The 15,414-nt window shown below is 38.1% G+C and overlaps 2 protein-coding genes across 15 annotated transcripts in view; one reads left to right on the top strand and one right to left on the bottom strand.

Annotated features, from left to right (window-relative positions):
- The window catches only part of PSMB2 (proteasome 20S subunit beta 2), a 623,524-nt gene that overhangs the window by 200,545 nt on the left and 407,565 nt on the right, over nucleotides 1-15,414 (top strand). The gene's annotated exons all lie outside the window — the stretch shown is intronic.
- Nucleotides 1-15,414, bottom strand: part of LOC126959105 (protein argonaute-3) — a 235,011-nt gene that overhangs the window by 67,176 nt on the left and 152,421 nt on the right. For 8 of the 14 annotated variants that reach the window (XM_050798061.1, XM_050798066.1, XM_050798073.1 and 5 more), the window contains one exon: nucleotides 2,250-2,384. In XM_050798061.1, the coding sequence (XP_050654018.1) occupies nucleotides 2,250-2,384 (135 nt within the window). Of the gene's footprint in view, nucleotides 1-2,249; nucleotides 2,385-6,135; nucleotides 6,184-15,414 lie in introns of all 14 variants that reach the window. The other 6 variants (XM_050798118.1, XM_050798126.1, XM_050798079.1 and 3 more) reach the window with 1 other exon arrangement.

Below are 15,414 nucleotides of genomic sequence, written 5' to 3'. Positions count from 1 at the left end.
GCAGTGAGCTGAGATCTGGCCACTGCACTCCAGCCTGGGCCACAGAGCGAGACTCCGTCTCAAAAAAAAAAAAAAAAAAAAAAAAAAAAAAAAAGAAGGAAATACTAATAATATGAAGTAAACAAGATGTAAAAATACTATGTTCAGGGAAGAACACAATAGAAAAGTCTAAAACAAATTTCTGTTATTTGCACCACTTAGCAATTTATTTTCAACTCTTCAAATTAAAAAAAATATTAATAAGGTTCTCCGAGCCTATAAAGTAAACTTTTACTAAAAATAAGTTGGCACTAATATATATATATGGTACTTTTACCACACATTTTCCCCAATATTTCTGCTGTTTAACTATCATGAGTTACTGGATAAAGAAACCACTTCAAAGTTATTATTAAATATTTTGGTACAAGTTCAACTGGAATAAGATGAATATACTAAGAAAATCAATTCTTTATTGTATACTTTGCGTCAATATTTAACAGCTAGCATCAAATTCTTCATACCAGCTAAAAAACCCATAGATACAGGACAGAACATAAAACTCTTATTCTCTTGGGTTACTGTAGTAGGAATAGATGATATACTTTAAAGAGCCTTTTAAAAATTTTTTTTAAAAAAGCACTATTTTACTTGGAACGAAGAAAAAATAATCAGTTTGTCAACTGGATCCAACCCAGATTTTTCCATCCCCAAACTAGGATCATAGGTACCTAAGAATTAGACCAAAAATCTAGGGGCTAGCAAAAAGCTGAAATTTTTAAAAAGTGGACTAGATAATTCTCTGCCCAGGTCCCTCCCCAAACCCTCCATCCAACCAAAAAAACACTTTTGGCTTTAATAAATATTTAACCTATAAACTTGGCTTTACCTTCACTATAACATCAACTTTATTATGCTTTCTAGTCATTTTTTCAGTCATTTCTTTGGGCCCCTGAGCAGTTGAAGTTAAGATCGAGTCCATGCTCTTCGGGCAGCAGTTGAATCCTTGTTCTGTACATCTTGTATTTTCTGTGATAGAGTGGTGATATGAGTTGATTGCATAGTTACCGCAAAATAATGTAAGTGACTTCATGATATCAGAGGTGGTAACTAAGCAGCAACTCCACTGGAAACCATGGCATTTAGATGATCACATATTAATGGTAGGTAATGTACTAACCTCCTGACAATGCCAGCTGTGCAGTTAATACAAATTATGAAAGGACAATGGTATGGTTGCAAAACAGTTACATAAACAGTTTCTTATTTTGGCATTTAAATAACTTGAGATAAATGGATGTTTATTTTTGAAGCAGGGTGGATCTTCCTTTTAATGTTTTATTACAATGACTATCTCTCTCTTGGTTACTGAATGGCAAAGAATGAATGATTACTGGCGCAAGCAGAATGTATTAAACTACTCTAATTGATCTGGGGGAACTGAAAGATGTTCAATGAACAAACTTAAATGCTTCATTCAAACCACAAGCTGAAAATTATCTGCAATAAATAGGTAAAATCTTAAAATAAAAACAACATTATTATTTCTGGCTATTTAAGATCTAACAATATAAATACAATTTATCCTACTCATTCTGATTAGAGAGTATCAGACTAAATATATATAAAATATAGATTTCAGTACACTATTAAAATTATTTTTTGTTTTTATTTTTGGGCAGCCATGTAGAGATGAATTTATCTGAATTAAATGTACATATGATGCGACAGCACTGTACAAATTTTAGCTACTAAGCATAACAGATAAGATCAACAGTCAACTCTATAACTTATATTAAATAACTATAATTCTAGAATAACACATGAAACAGGCTAGCCCCACATTAATACATTTTCAAAGGACTGAAATATCATTTCAGAAAAATAAGGAAGTAATTATATTAGAATATGTTCAAAGAATGATTCTAGTTCTAAAATAACAAATATTTTTGGAGTCAGCTTCCTACTTTTAACAGTATTACTAAAGCATTTTCCCACGAGACATTCTTATCCCTTCAGCTAGTCAGGGAAAGTATTAACAAAAAATTAGCTGGCAGTGATACTAACTCCATTACTTGGCATTTCTTTCAAATACCACCTAAGATGTTATAGTAATGAATTTAATATAATATTTTATTTTATAATTGATGTATAGTTTTACTGGTTATGTTACATAAATAGATTTTAATTATACAAAAAAACATTTTAATAAAAGGTTGTTATATCCATGCATTTTATAGTTAAGTTGTGCTAAATGCTAATTAATTCACCTTTTATCTCTTTGGTGAATTTTACCCGATGAGAATCAGTCAGAGGTCTTGGTTGCTCATCAATATTATGAATATCAAGAACTTCACACATGAACTGAATTACAGGTTGTGCTTTGTAGAAGGCAGTGGCAGAAACTAAGAAGAAAAACACAAATAATACAAATTAATGTTTCCCTAAAAAATTCAGAAATTTTATCTTAGGCTCCATGATAACTATCTATTTAAAATGATCCCTTATGCACATTTATGTACACACAAATTTCCAAAATTAAGCAGTTTTAATTTGACCTCTGAGGCACAAATACAGAATGGCCAGATACTACAGTTTTTATTACCTATCTCTTTCATCATAAGTAACTGATTCATTCCATTCTCTATAGAGAAGTGTTCTGGGTGAGACAAGGCTTGTAAGAGACAAAGAAGGCTGGTGAGATGGTTAGGTATTATTTCTTTTTAAATAGAAGCAAGGTCTCACTATATTGCTCAGGCTGGTTTCCATCTCCTGAGCTCAAGTGATCCTCCCACCTCAGCCTCCCAAAGTGGTAGGATTACAGGTGTTAGCCACTACACTTGGCCAGTATTATTTCTTAAACAAGGCTTTCTATGCCACCCTAGACTGTCTATTCTAATGAGAGTTTTCCCTGTCTTGTAATGATTTGAAAAAACAGTGGTATTAGTCGTTGGTGCTAATCTAAGCTACAGATAATGATATACATATATATATATACACACACACATATATATATATACATAAAATATTTTATATATATATAATTTTTTTTTTTTTGAGACAGACTTTCGCTCTTGTTGTCCAGGCTAGAGTGCAATGGCACAAATCTCAGCTCACTGCAACCTCCGCCTCCTGGGTTCAAGCGATTCTCCTGCCTCAGCCTCTCAAGTGGCTGGGACTACAGGCATGCGCCACCACGCCCAGCCAATTTAGCACTTCTGGTAGAGATGGGGTTTCTCCATGTTGGTCAGGCTGGTCTCGAACTCCTGACCTCAGGTGATCCGTCCCCCTCAGCCTCCCAAAGTGCTGGAATTACAGGCATGAGCCACTGTGCTCAGCTTACAGATAGTAATATTAAGGGTTATCTGTCCAATATTATTGAGCAATGGGTGGTTTTTTAACAGTCAACCAGTATGATTTCTTAACCATAGGTTTTGGAACTAGAAGAGTTTCACCAATGGTTAGCAGATCACCATCACTCATTTTTCTTTTTCTTTTCTTTTCTTTTTTTTTTTTTTTTTTTTTGAGACAGAGTCTCGCTATCACCCAGGTTGGAGTGCAGTGGCACGATCTTGGCTCATTGCAAGCTCTGCCTCCCGGGTTCACGCCATTCTCCTGCCTCAGTCTCCCAAGTAGCTGGGACTACAGGCGCCCGCCACCACGCCTGGCTAATTTTTTTGTATTTTTTAGTACAGACGGGTTTCACCATGTTAGCCAGGATGGTCTCGATCTCCTGACCTCGTGATCCACCCACCTCAGCCTCCCAAAGGGCTGGGATTACAGGCGTGAGCCACTGCACCTGGCCATCATCACTCATTTCTTAGACACATACTTATTAATGGCTATTATGTGTTATATAGGCACTGGGGATACAACAAAAGGTAAAACCGTAAGACAGTGAGTTACATGTCATTTTTCTACTCAAAAAAACAAAAAACAAACAAACAAACAAAATGCCCACTGTTCAGCTACGTGTAAACTTTTTTTTTTTTTTTTTTTTTGAGACAGAGTCTCACTCTGTGGCCCAGGCTGGAGTGCAATGGCGCGATCTTGGCTCACTGCAATCTCCCCCTCCCAGGTTCAAGCAATTCTCCTGCCTCAGCCTCCCGAGTAGAGTAGCTGGGATTACAGGCACCCACCACCATGTCCAGCTAATTTTTGCATTTTTAGTAGAGACGAGGTTTTACCATGTTGGCCAGGTTGGTGGCTCACGCCTGTAATCCCAGAATTTTGGGAGGCCGAGGCGGGCGGATCATGAGGTCAGGAGTGTAAACTTGTTATGTGGGGATCCTTCTCTTGCTTTCCTTGGTTTAGCATTAAATGTCCTCCATAAAATGTCCCTTACCTCTGGGAAGATATTTTCAAAGCTTTAACAGTAGTTATCTCTGGATAAATGTGGGTGGTGAGGCTACTGTGGGTATTTTATTTTCTTTAAAATATTTTTGGCCGGGCGTGGTGGCTCACACCTATAATCCCAGCACTTTGGGAGGCCGAAAGAGACGGACTGCCTGAGCTCAGGAGTTCAAAACCAGCCTAAGCAACATGGTGAAACCCCATCTCTACTGAAATTACAAAAAAATTAGCCGGGTGTGGTGGCGTGCGCCTGTAATCCCAGCTACTCAGGAGACCGAGGCTTGAGAATGGCTTGAACCTGGGAGGCCAAGGTTGCAGTGAGCGGAGATCATGCCACTGTACTCTAGTCTGGGTGACAGAGTGAGGCTCTGTCTCAAAAAAAAAAAAAAAAAGTTATCTTGTCTGGGTACAGTGGCTCACGCCTGTAATCCCAGCACTTTGGGAGTCCAAGGTGCACGGATCACTCGAAATTAGGAGTTCAAGATCGGCCTGGCCAACATGGTGAAACCCCATCTCTACTAAAAAATACAAAAATTAGCTGGGTGTGGTGGCAGACGCCTGTAATCCCAGCTACTCAGGAGGCTAAGGCCAGAAAATCACTTGAACCCATGAGGCAACGGTTGCAGTGAGCCGAGATTGTGCCACTGCACTCCAGCCTGGGTGACAGAGCAAGACGTTTCATCTCAAAAAAAATTTTTTTTTAAATACATTTTTTACTATGAAAAAACACTTTTATCTTTATAACTTCACTTTTTGGTACTGAGTGCATACTGTTTTTTACTTCTTTATTACACAATACATGAATAAAGTTTCATCATAAAAACTCAAACAATACAGAGATACACAAAGACCCTCTCCAGTCTGAACCTCCCACCTCCAAATAGCTCTAATAAGTAACCATTGTTAGTACTTAGGTATGTACACAACCTCTCCTTTTAATATGCACTTAGATTTGTCAGAAAGGTGATTAAAAAATAAAAATTAATACTAATTTACAAAGATAAAAATGTAGGAATAACTTTTTAGATGAAATCAGATGATAAACATTCTGACTCATTTTATCATTATTTTAAAAATTAACAATACATCTTAGAGATCTTTTCATGTTAGTACACTCTTTTAATTGCTGCACACTATATTACAGTATGGGTGCATGATAATTAAGTAAATAGGTACTCCCTTCCCCTCTTAAGAAAAAATAACACAAATGGTAAAACATTAGAAACACTATACTGTGCTTTGTATGTACTAATATGAAACTATATCATTCTCTCTCATAGCTGCAAGATATCCCATTGTATGGATGTACTTCATGTCCCCTAAGGGAGAGTTATGGGTTATTTTTCACTATTACAAACAATATTCCAATGAATGTTCCTGTGTATGTGTGTTTGTGTACGTATGTGTGTGTATTTATTTTTTTGGTATACATCCATGAGTACTTATTTTTCATTTTTATTTATTTATTCATCTATTTTTGAGACAGAGTCTCCCTCTGTCATCCAGGCTGGAGTGTGGTGGCGTGATCTTGGCTTACTGCAACCTCTGCCTCCCAGGTTCAGGCAATTCTTGTGCCTCAGCCTCCCAAGAGCTGGAATTACAGGTGCATGCCACCACACCCAGTTAATTTTTGTATTTTTAGTGGAGACGGGGTTTCACCATGTTGGCCAGGCTTGTCTCAAACTCCTGGCCTCAAATGATCCACCCGCCTCGGCCTCCCAAAGTGCTGGGATTACAGGCGTGAGCCACCGCACCCGGCCCATGAGTACTTCTGTGAAAAAGATAAGAGAAATCAATACTCACTGCTAAACTTCCATCCAAATAAACTTTAGAAACATTTCCCGTTTCTAACTAATTAAAAAAAAAAAGAGAGAGACTGTTAAGATTGTAACAGTATTCTGGGTATCTTATTCAAATCCATAAGTTTTAAATATATATACATTATATTCTTCTACTGAAAAATGTTAGAATATTATAGTGCACAAAAAGGAAGGCTGACAGGACACATACCAAATATAAGTTATATGTTTATAATGTTTAAGTTCTTGGCACATATTGCTCTGGGTTAATTTTTAAAAAGTAAATAAAGAAAAATAAATATATAGTGAATAATATGCTTAATTTGCCTTTCTTTTAATCCTACAGGTAAAATTCATTCATTGGATTGCTATAACACCAGCATTCACAACTAATATTTCAGATACCATAAAGCTGTAATTACTTGTAACTACTAAACAAACATGCTAGAATTATTTCTCCTGTTTAACCCTCTTCTACTATCTTCCCTGTTTATTCCACTACACTCTGAATCATTTTACTATTGACCATCTTCTCTACAGGAAGGTGGGCATTTGAGGTAAAAATTAAATTTAGTAATAAAAAACTCATAAAGAATGGGTTGAAATCAGCAAATATAGTTTTGAATTAGGAATAAATTTTAATGATCAAATATTTGCTTTTCTGTCCCTCGGATGAATTATTAATATTTAATAAACCTACATATATATGTATTTTATTCTTTCCCTTTCACAAATTAGCTAATTATTACTGAAAAATGTTTACATTTAACATTTAAAACATCTATCAATAAAATATACTACATTAACATGTTACAGGAAATAAGCATATAATCATTTCCATAGATGGCAGTCCCCAAAAAGCAAGCATTTGATAAAATTCAGCACTGAAGTAAATACTCTTATTGTACCAGGACGAGAAGGGAACTTCCCTAATCTGGTAAAAGTTATTTACCAAAACTCTATGGTATTACAACCTGGCAGATACATAAAAAAGAAAAAAAAAAAACTCTATGGTAAATTCAACTTCATTTTATAGGAAGTTCCAGCTAGCATAGCAAAGCAAATTAGGAGAATAAAAAGTGAAAAGGATGGAAAGAGAGAAACAAAACTATTACCCTTCACAACATTAATTGTGTGCATAGAAAACCCAATAAAATCTATGGACAAATTACAGAATTAATAATTCAGCAATGTTGCTAGATTTAAGGTCTACATATAAAAATAAATTATATTATTATACACTAGCACCCTACTTAAAACGTAATTTAAAAATATATCACTTATGATCACAACAAAAAACATAAGGCATTTGAGATGAAATCTAAACAAAAGGTATGTAAGACCTATGGAAGCAATAAGTATCTCTATTACTGAAAGATACTATAGAAGATCAAATAAATGGAGTAATACACCCTATTCATGTAAATTATCCCCGAATTAATCTTCAAATTCAAAGCACTTTCAGTCAAAATATCAACAGAATGTAATCCTCTCTCCCTCTGGAACTTAAGATACTATAATTAACAAGAAAGCACAATGAAACAAGAATAGCCATAACAATTCTTTTATTTATTTTTGGACGGAGTCTTGCTCTGTTGCCCAGGCTGCTGGAGTGTAGTGGCGTAATCTCGGCTAACTGCAACCTCTGTCTCCCTGGTTTCAAGCTATTCTCCTGCCTCAGCCTCCCGAGTAGTTGGGATTATAGGCATGCGCCACCACGCCAGCTAATTTTTTTGTATTTTTAGTAGAGACGGAGTGCACCATGTTGGCCAGGCTGGTCTTGAACTCCTGACCTAAACTGATCTGCCTGTCTAGGCCTCCCAAAGTGCTGAGACTACAGGCGTGAGCCACTGCGTCTGGCCGCCGAACTATTTTTCAAAGTAGTTGTACCATTTTACACTCCTCCCATTTCTAGTTGCTCCAAATCTTTGTCAACATTTATTTTCAGTCTTTTAAATTTAGTCAATCTAGTACTTATGGGTGGTATCTCCCTGTGGTTCTTTCTGAATTTCCTGAATGGCCAACGATGTTCTGCATCTTCTCAAGGGCTTAATGACCATTCACATATACTCTTTAAAAAAAATTTTTTTTTTTTGAGACGGAGTTTTGCTCGTCGCCCAGGCTGGAGTGCAATGGTGCAATCTTGGCTCACTGCAACCTCTGCTGCCTGGGTTCAAGCAATTCTCCTACCTTGGCCTCCTGAGTAGCTGGGACTACAGGTGACTGCCACCATGCCCGGCTAATTTTTGTACTTTTAGTAGAGATAGGGTTTCACCATGTTGGTTGGGCTAGGCTGGTCTCCTGACGTCAAGTGATCTGCCCGCCTCAGCCTCCGAAAGTGCTGGGATCACAGGCGTGAGCTACCGCACCCAACCACACATATTCTTTTGTTAAGTATGTGATTTTTATTGCTACTTTTTTTCTATTTCTTACTGAGTTATGTACATTTTTCATATATTCTGGATATAAGTATTGTTCTGTTATGTTTTGCAAATGTGTTCTCTCAGTTGTAGCTTTTTTTTTTTTTTTTTTTTTTTAAAGAGTCAAAGTCTTGCTCTGTTGCCCTGGAGGGAGTGCACTGGTGATAATTATTACCACAACCTCTAACTCCTGGGCTCAAGTAATCTTCTCATCCTCTTAAGAAGCTGGGACTAGAGGCATGCACCAACACGCTCAGCTAATCAAAAAAAAATTTTTTTTTGCTATGTTGGCCAGGCTGGTCTCAAACTCCTGGCCTCAAGCAATTCTCTTGCCTAGGCCTCCCAAAGTGTTGGGATTATAGGTGTGAGCCAGTGCCCCTGGCTGCCTTGTCATTTTCTTAATGGTGTTCTCAAAAGGAGAAGCTTTTAATTGCAATGGTTTTCGATTTATTAAGAAATCCTGGCCGGGTGCAGTGGCTTATGCCTGTAATCCCAGCACTTTGAGAGGCCTAGGTGGGTGCATCACTTGAGATCAGGGAGTTCGAGACCAGCCTGGCCAACATGGTAAAACCTCATCTCTACTAAAAATTCAAAAATTACCCAGGCGTGGTGGCATGCACCTGTGGTCCCAGCTACTCAGGAGGCTGAGGTGGGAGAGCCGCTTGAACTAGGGAGGCAGAGGTTGCAATGAGCCAAGATCACCCACTGCACTTCAGTCCAGGTGATAAGGAGATCCTGTCTTGAAAGAAGAAAAAAATCTTTGCCTCGTCCAAGATCATGAATATTTTCCCCATTTTCTCTTGGAAATTTCCCAGTTTTAATGTCTTATCCTGGGATAAACTCTGAATTAAATTTTCTGTGTGGTGTTAACGTTAATTTTTTAATACAAATATCCAGTTGTTACATCATTTATTGAGAAGACTAACCTTTTTGGCATTCTATTATGTTGGGCCCTTTGTCAAAAATCAACCAGCCACATTAATGGGTCTATTCTGGTAGCTGTTCTGTAACCTGACAGTCTTTACCCCAGTATCACTGTTTTTGATTTCAGTAGTTTTACAGCACGTCTTGAAACCAGGTAGTATAAATCCACCAACTTTGTTCTTCTTTAAAAGAGTTTTTGGCTATTCAAAATAGAAATGCTAGGTTCTTCGTACCAGCATATAAATCTTAGAATCAGCTTGACAATTTTGTATGTGTGTGTGTGTGTGTGTATATATATATATAAACTATATAAACTATATATATATATATATATTTTTTTTTTTTGAGACAGAGTCTTGCTCTGTCGCCCAGGCTGGAGTGCAGTGGTATCTTGGCTCACTGCAACCTCTGCCTCCCAGGTTCAAGCAATTCTCCTGCTTCAGCCTCCCGAGTAGCTGGGACTACAGGCGCACACCATCATGCCTGGCTAATTTTTTTTGTATTTTAGTAGAGATGGGGTTTCACCATGTTGCCTAGGCTGGCTGCAAACTCCTGAGCTCAGGCAATCCACCCACCTCAGCCTCCCAAAGTAAGCCTGATGGGATTTCTATTGTATTGAGTTTATAGATCAATTTGGGGAGAATAAAATTCTTAACAATTTGAGACTTTGGTCCAAGAACACCTCTTTACCTTCCTTGTCTTTCTCAGTAATGCTTTGTAGCTTTCAGCGTAAGGGCCATGCACATCTTTACATTTATTCCTAAAAATTATGTTTTATGTTATGAATGGCACTTAAATTGTTTTTCAATTGTTGAATGCTGGTATTATTTGTTATAGTGCTAGTATTCATTTTTGTATATGCAGTTAGCATCCTGTGGCCTCACTAAATTGATGTATTAATAATTTTAATGGGGCTTGTTTTGGTAGATTCTTTAGAATTTTTTTATTAAGAGTATTATGTCTTCTACGTAATAACAGAGATAGTTTTATTTCTTCCTTTACAAATTATGCCTTTTATTTCCTTTTCTTGCTTTGCCACTGCCTGGGACCTCCAGTATGATTACTAAATAGAAATAATGAGAGCAAGCATCCTTGCCTTCTTCTTGAATTTAGGGCAAAAGCGTTCAATCTCTTCACCACAGAAGTATGATGATGCCTGTATGTTTTTCTATGTGTTTTTAATTAGCTGAAGAAATTTCCTTTTATTACTAGTTTGTTATAAATCTTTATCACGAGAATGTTTAAAATGAGTCAAATAATTTTCCTGTTGAGAGGATCTTTGTCAGGTGTTAGTACCAGGTATACCAGCCTCAGAAAATGAACTGGGGCAGGGCATGTTGGCTTATGCCTATAATTCCAGTGTTTTGGGAGGCCCAGATGGGAGAATTGCTTGAGCACAGGAGTTCGAGACCAGCCTGAGCAGCACAGCCCAGGAGGTTGAGGCTGCAGTGAGCTGTGATCACACTATTGCATTCCAGCCTAGGTGACACAGCCTGTCTCAAAAAAAAAAAAAAAAAAAAAAAAAAATTTAGAAAACAATCTGGGCCAGGCGCGGTGGGCTCTAGGCCAGGCGCGGTGGCTCAAGCCTGTAGTCCTAGCACTTTGGGAGGCCGAGATGGGCGGATCACGAGGTCAAGAGATCGAGACCATCCTGGCTAACATGGTGAAACCCCGTCTCTACTAAAAAATACAAAAAACTAGCCGGGCGAGGTGGCGGGCACCTGTAGTCCCAGCTACTCGGGAGGCTGAGGCAGGAGAATGGTGTGAACCTGGGAGGCGGAGCTTGCAGTGAGCTGAGATCCGGCCACTGCACTCCAGCCTGGGCGACAGAACGAGACTCCGTCTCAAAAAAAAAAAAAAAAAAAAAAAAAAAATTCTGAGTGTGGTGACTTACACATGTAATCCCAGCACTTTGGGAGATTGAGGAAGGTGGGTCATGAAGTCAGGAGTTTGAGACATGATGGCCAATATGGTGAAACCTTGTCTTTACTAAAAACACAAAAATTAGCTGGGTGTGGTGGTGCATGCCTGTAGTCCCAGCTACTTGTGAGGCTGAGGCAGGACAATGCTTGAACCTGGGAGGTTGCAGTGAGCAGAGATCTCGCCATTGCACTCCACCCTGGGCAACAGAGTGAGACTCCATCGCAAAAAAAAAAAAAAAAAAAATGCAGGGGGCAGGAGTGGGGGAAACCTTTTCTATTTTCTGAAAGAATTTGTGAAAGATTGATGTTATATTCCCTTATATGTTAGAAAAAACTCACTAGTGAAATCATTTGGGACTGCAGTTTTGTGAGGAGGAATTGTGAATTCAATGTCTTTGATACAGGGCTATTCAGACTTCTTTTTTGAGTCAATTTTGGTAAAGCTGTGGCTTGTCAAGGAATTTGTTTCATCTAAGTTATCAAATTAATTGGCATAAAGTTATTCATACCATTCCCTTATTAATCTTTCAATTCTGAAGAATCTTTAGTGATACCCCCGCTTCATTCCTGATACTGGTAATCTGCTTTTTCCTAATTTCCTGATTAATCTTGCTAGGAGTTTATTAATTCTACTAATTTTTTTTAAACAACCAACAGTTGGCTTCATTGATACTCTGTAGTTTTTAAATTAAATTTTGCTCTAATCTTTATTATTTCTTACTTTCTGCTTACTTTGGATTTAATATGCTCTTTTATTTCTAGCTTAAGTCAGAAACTGTGGTAGCCAGCCATTGAGATGGTCCCCAGTGAGTCTTGACATATGGGATTCACAGCTTGGTACAGTCCCTTCCCATACTGAATATCAAGTAATCTGAGTAACCAATAGGATATTATAAAAATAAAAGAATGTAACTTTCAATGCTAGGTCTTAATGTTATTACATCTTCTGCCCTGCTCTCTCATTAATCCCTGCTCTGGAGGAAGCCAGCCACAATGTTGTGAGGATACTTACCCAGCCTTATAGAGAGGTCCACATGGCAAGGAACTGAGGCCTCCAGAACTAAGTTGTTATCAATTAAGTGAGTCATACTGGAAGTGAATCCCCCAGGCCCTGTAAGGACTTGAGATGAATGCAGCCTCATGAACTAGAACCACTGAAGTCACTCCTAACTCATGGAAACTGTGTGAGAGAGTTTATTGTTTTGAGTCACTATGTTTTGGAATAATTTGATATGCAGTGGTAGATAACTAATACAGGTACAAAATAAGACTTAACCATCCAAACATTTATTAAGTATATACTATGTCACAGATTCCTTTATGGGTTGCAATTTAGAGATAAACCAGACAAAGCCCCTGCCCTTTAAGAATAGATTCTGGGTTAAGATGGCAGATTAACAATGAGCATCTCTTATCCTTCTTCATTTCATTCCTTTCTCAAACTCCACTGTAACCAGGAATTTAAAAATAAATCAAAGGTACAAACCTAGAAGGGAGAACAGAACAGGGGATATATCAACATTCTGAAAGATGAAAAGCAAGTGAGGAAGTTGGTGATAAAAGGATGGGAGTGATGCAGAAAAATAAAGAGAAAAGCAGTCTGAGAAGCAGGTAGAGTCCTATATCCTGTGTCTAGCTCACATTGATGAACAGCTGCCTCTTGTTCATCCTTGCATAAATCTGGAGGCATACTAACTGGAAAAGATAAAACAGAGGCTCCCTGGAAGGAAGATGCTAGACACAGTTGAGAGCACAAGATTGTACCAAAAACAAGGGATTAAATGACTGTAACATATTAAATGCTGAATACAGAAGTTCCCCCAGCTAGAACTCCCAACGAGGCTTCCAGAATGCAGGCAACCACACTTGCTATCCTTTAGGCAGGAGTTTGGAAGACTCACCTTTGGGCAACCTGACCAGCCAAGAGAAGAGACCTAAGGATCCTAACATTGTAGATTCCCCAACCTAAGCCCACTGAAATCACCCTATGGTGAGGATCAGAGTCAACAAACCCTATCCATGCCTTCAGAGCATCCAGTGTTTTTAGATTCCCACTGAATAGACAGTAATCAAGAATACTAGATATTGGATGAAAGCCTCCAAAGTGGAAGACAGAGATCAAAACAAACAAAAAGGAGTTTGGGGGAAGCATAAGCATGTACAGGAAGAACTCCAAAATAAATTATGCTCAGAAAGCTAGGAGAGGATACTGCATCTGTGAAACAAGAACAGCATGCTATGAAAGATAATACTTAGGAAATAAAACGTGTGAATTTTATGGTATGTAAATTAAACGTCAATACAGCTATTTTAAAAATGGAGTGATGCTTTTGAATTTCTGAAGAAAAATTATTTCCACCATAGAAAGAGCTGAACTATTATTTTAAGTTTGTTGATACATTTTCTAATATAAACATATATATATATATATTTTATATTTTTATATATAACATTTGCTTCCCAGGTATCCTATTCTCATGAAGCTTCTGAAAATTTTTTAAAAAGAGAAAAAAAGAAACAAGATTATACAAGAAAGACAAAAGGAATTCCCAGGGCAACAGTGAAGTGTGATCTCAAGAAGACAGCTGTGCACCAAACAGAAAGGGCGTAACTCAACCACACTGAAAACAGTGAGAATCAAGAGACAGATCTCATGAAGACTGTCACTGAGATTCCTGCAGCCATTACTGTTTTTGTTTTTGGAGACGGAGTCTCGCTCTGTCGCCCAGGCTGGAGTGCAGTGGTGCGACCTTGGCTCACTGCAACCTCTGCCTCCTGGGTTCAAGCAATTTTCCTGCCTCAGCCTCCCGAGTAGCTGAGACTACAGGTGCACACTGCCAAGCCCGGATAATTTTTTGTATTTTAGTAGAGACGGGGTTTCACTGTGTTGGCCAGGCTGGTCTTGAATTCCTGAGCTCAGGCAATCTGCCCACCTCGGCTTCCCAAAGTGCTAGAATTATAGGCGTGAGCCACTATGCCCGGCCTTATACTGCTTTTCTAATGTGAAGATAGCCCGCCTGGGTAAGCCTGATCCAGATATCTTTAGTTGGCCTTGTTTGACCTCATGTTGCTAAAATTCTTACCCAGATGCCTGAATCAGCTGATAACTCTCATTCCACCCCAAAGAAAAGTTCTGCTTTGATCTACTTCTGAAAGGATTAATTTGAATATTGTAAAATCAAATTATTTCTCAATCTTAGCAATCTTATACCTGAACTCAAGACAAATACATGAAGTAAGCAACACTAATACTGTGATTAATAAATTATTTACTAGAAATGTTTTCCTTGCAAAAGCAGCATATTACAGTGTGAACTTCTAACTACTCTGCAGAAATAAAATTATTAAATTCTACAACCATTTACATATTCCAACTACTTTTTACTAAAAGCAAAATGGAATAGTGAATGTTTTCGAAAAGCTACATTTTACTGAAAAGTAACAGTAAACAAAAATAATTTTTTTTTTTTTGAGATGGAGTCTCCCTCTGTTGCCCAGGCTGGAGTGCAGTGGTACAGTCTCGGCTCACTGCAAGCTCCGCCTCCTGGGTTCATGCCATTCTCCAGCCTCAGCCTCCCGAGTAGCTGGGACTACAGGTGCCTGTCACCACACCCAGCTAATTTTTGTATTTTTAGTAGAGATGGGGTTTCAACGTGTCAGCCAGGATGGTCTTGATCTCCTGACCCTGTGATCCGCCCCGCAAGGCCTCCCAAAGCGCTGGGATTACAGGAGTGAGCCACCGCGCCTGGCCACAAAAATAAATTTTTTAACTGATGTGTCTAAGATCTCAGATTCGTCTGCCAGGAATCTTGCTTCTTAAGGGATGCAGTACACAGCTATGTTAAAGGTATAAGCACTGGAGTCAGAAGAATTGAACTTCTCTCCTTTAAATATAAACTATGTGACTTTCTGTCTCTAAACTTCAGTTGATGATACTACCTTACACAATTGTGGTGGAATTTACATGCAATACTGTAATAATAATTAATACAAAATGCTTAGTATTCTATCTGGTAC

The sequence above is a fragment of the Macaca thibetana genome, chromosome 1 (genome assembly GCF_024542745.1).
Source record: "Macaca thibetana thibetana isolate TM-01 chromosome 1, ASM2454274v1, whole genome shotgun sequence".
In the NCBI taxonomy this organism is placed as follows: Eukaryota; Metazoa; Chordata; class Mammalia; order Primates; family Cercopithecidae; genus Macaca; species Macaca thibetana.
Note: the sequence above shows the minus strand (reverse complement) of the source record. Positions and strands in the feature narration are given on the sequence as shown.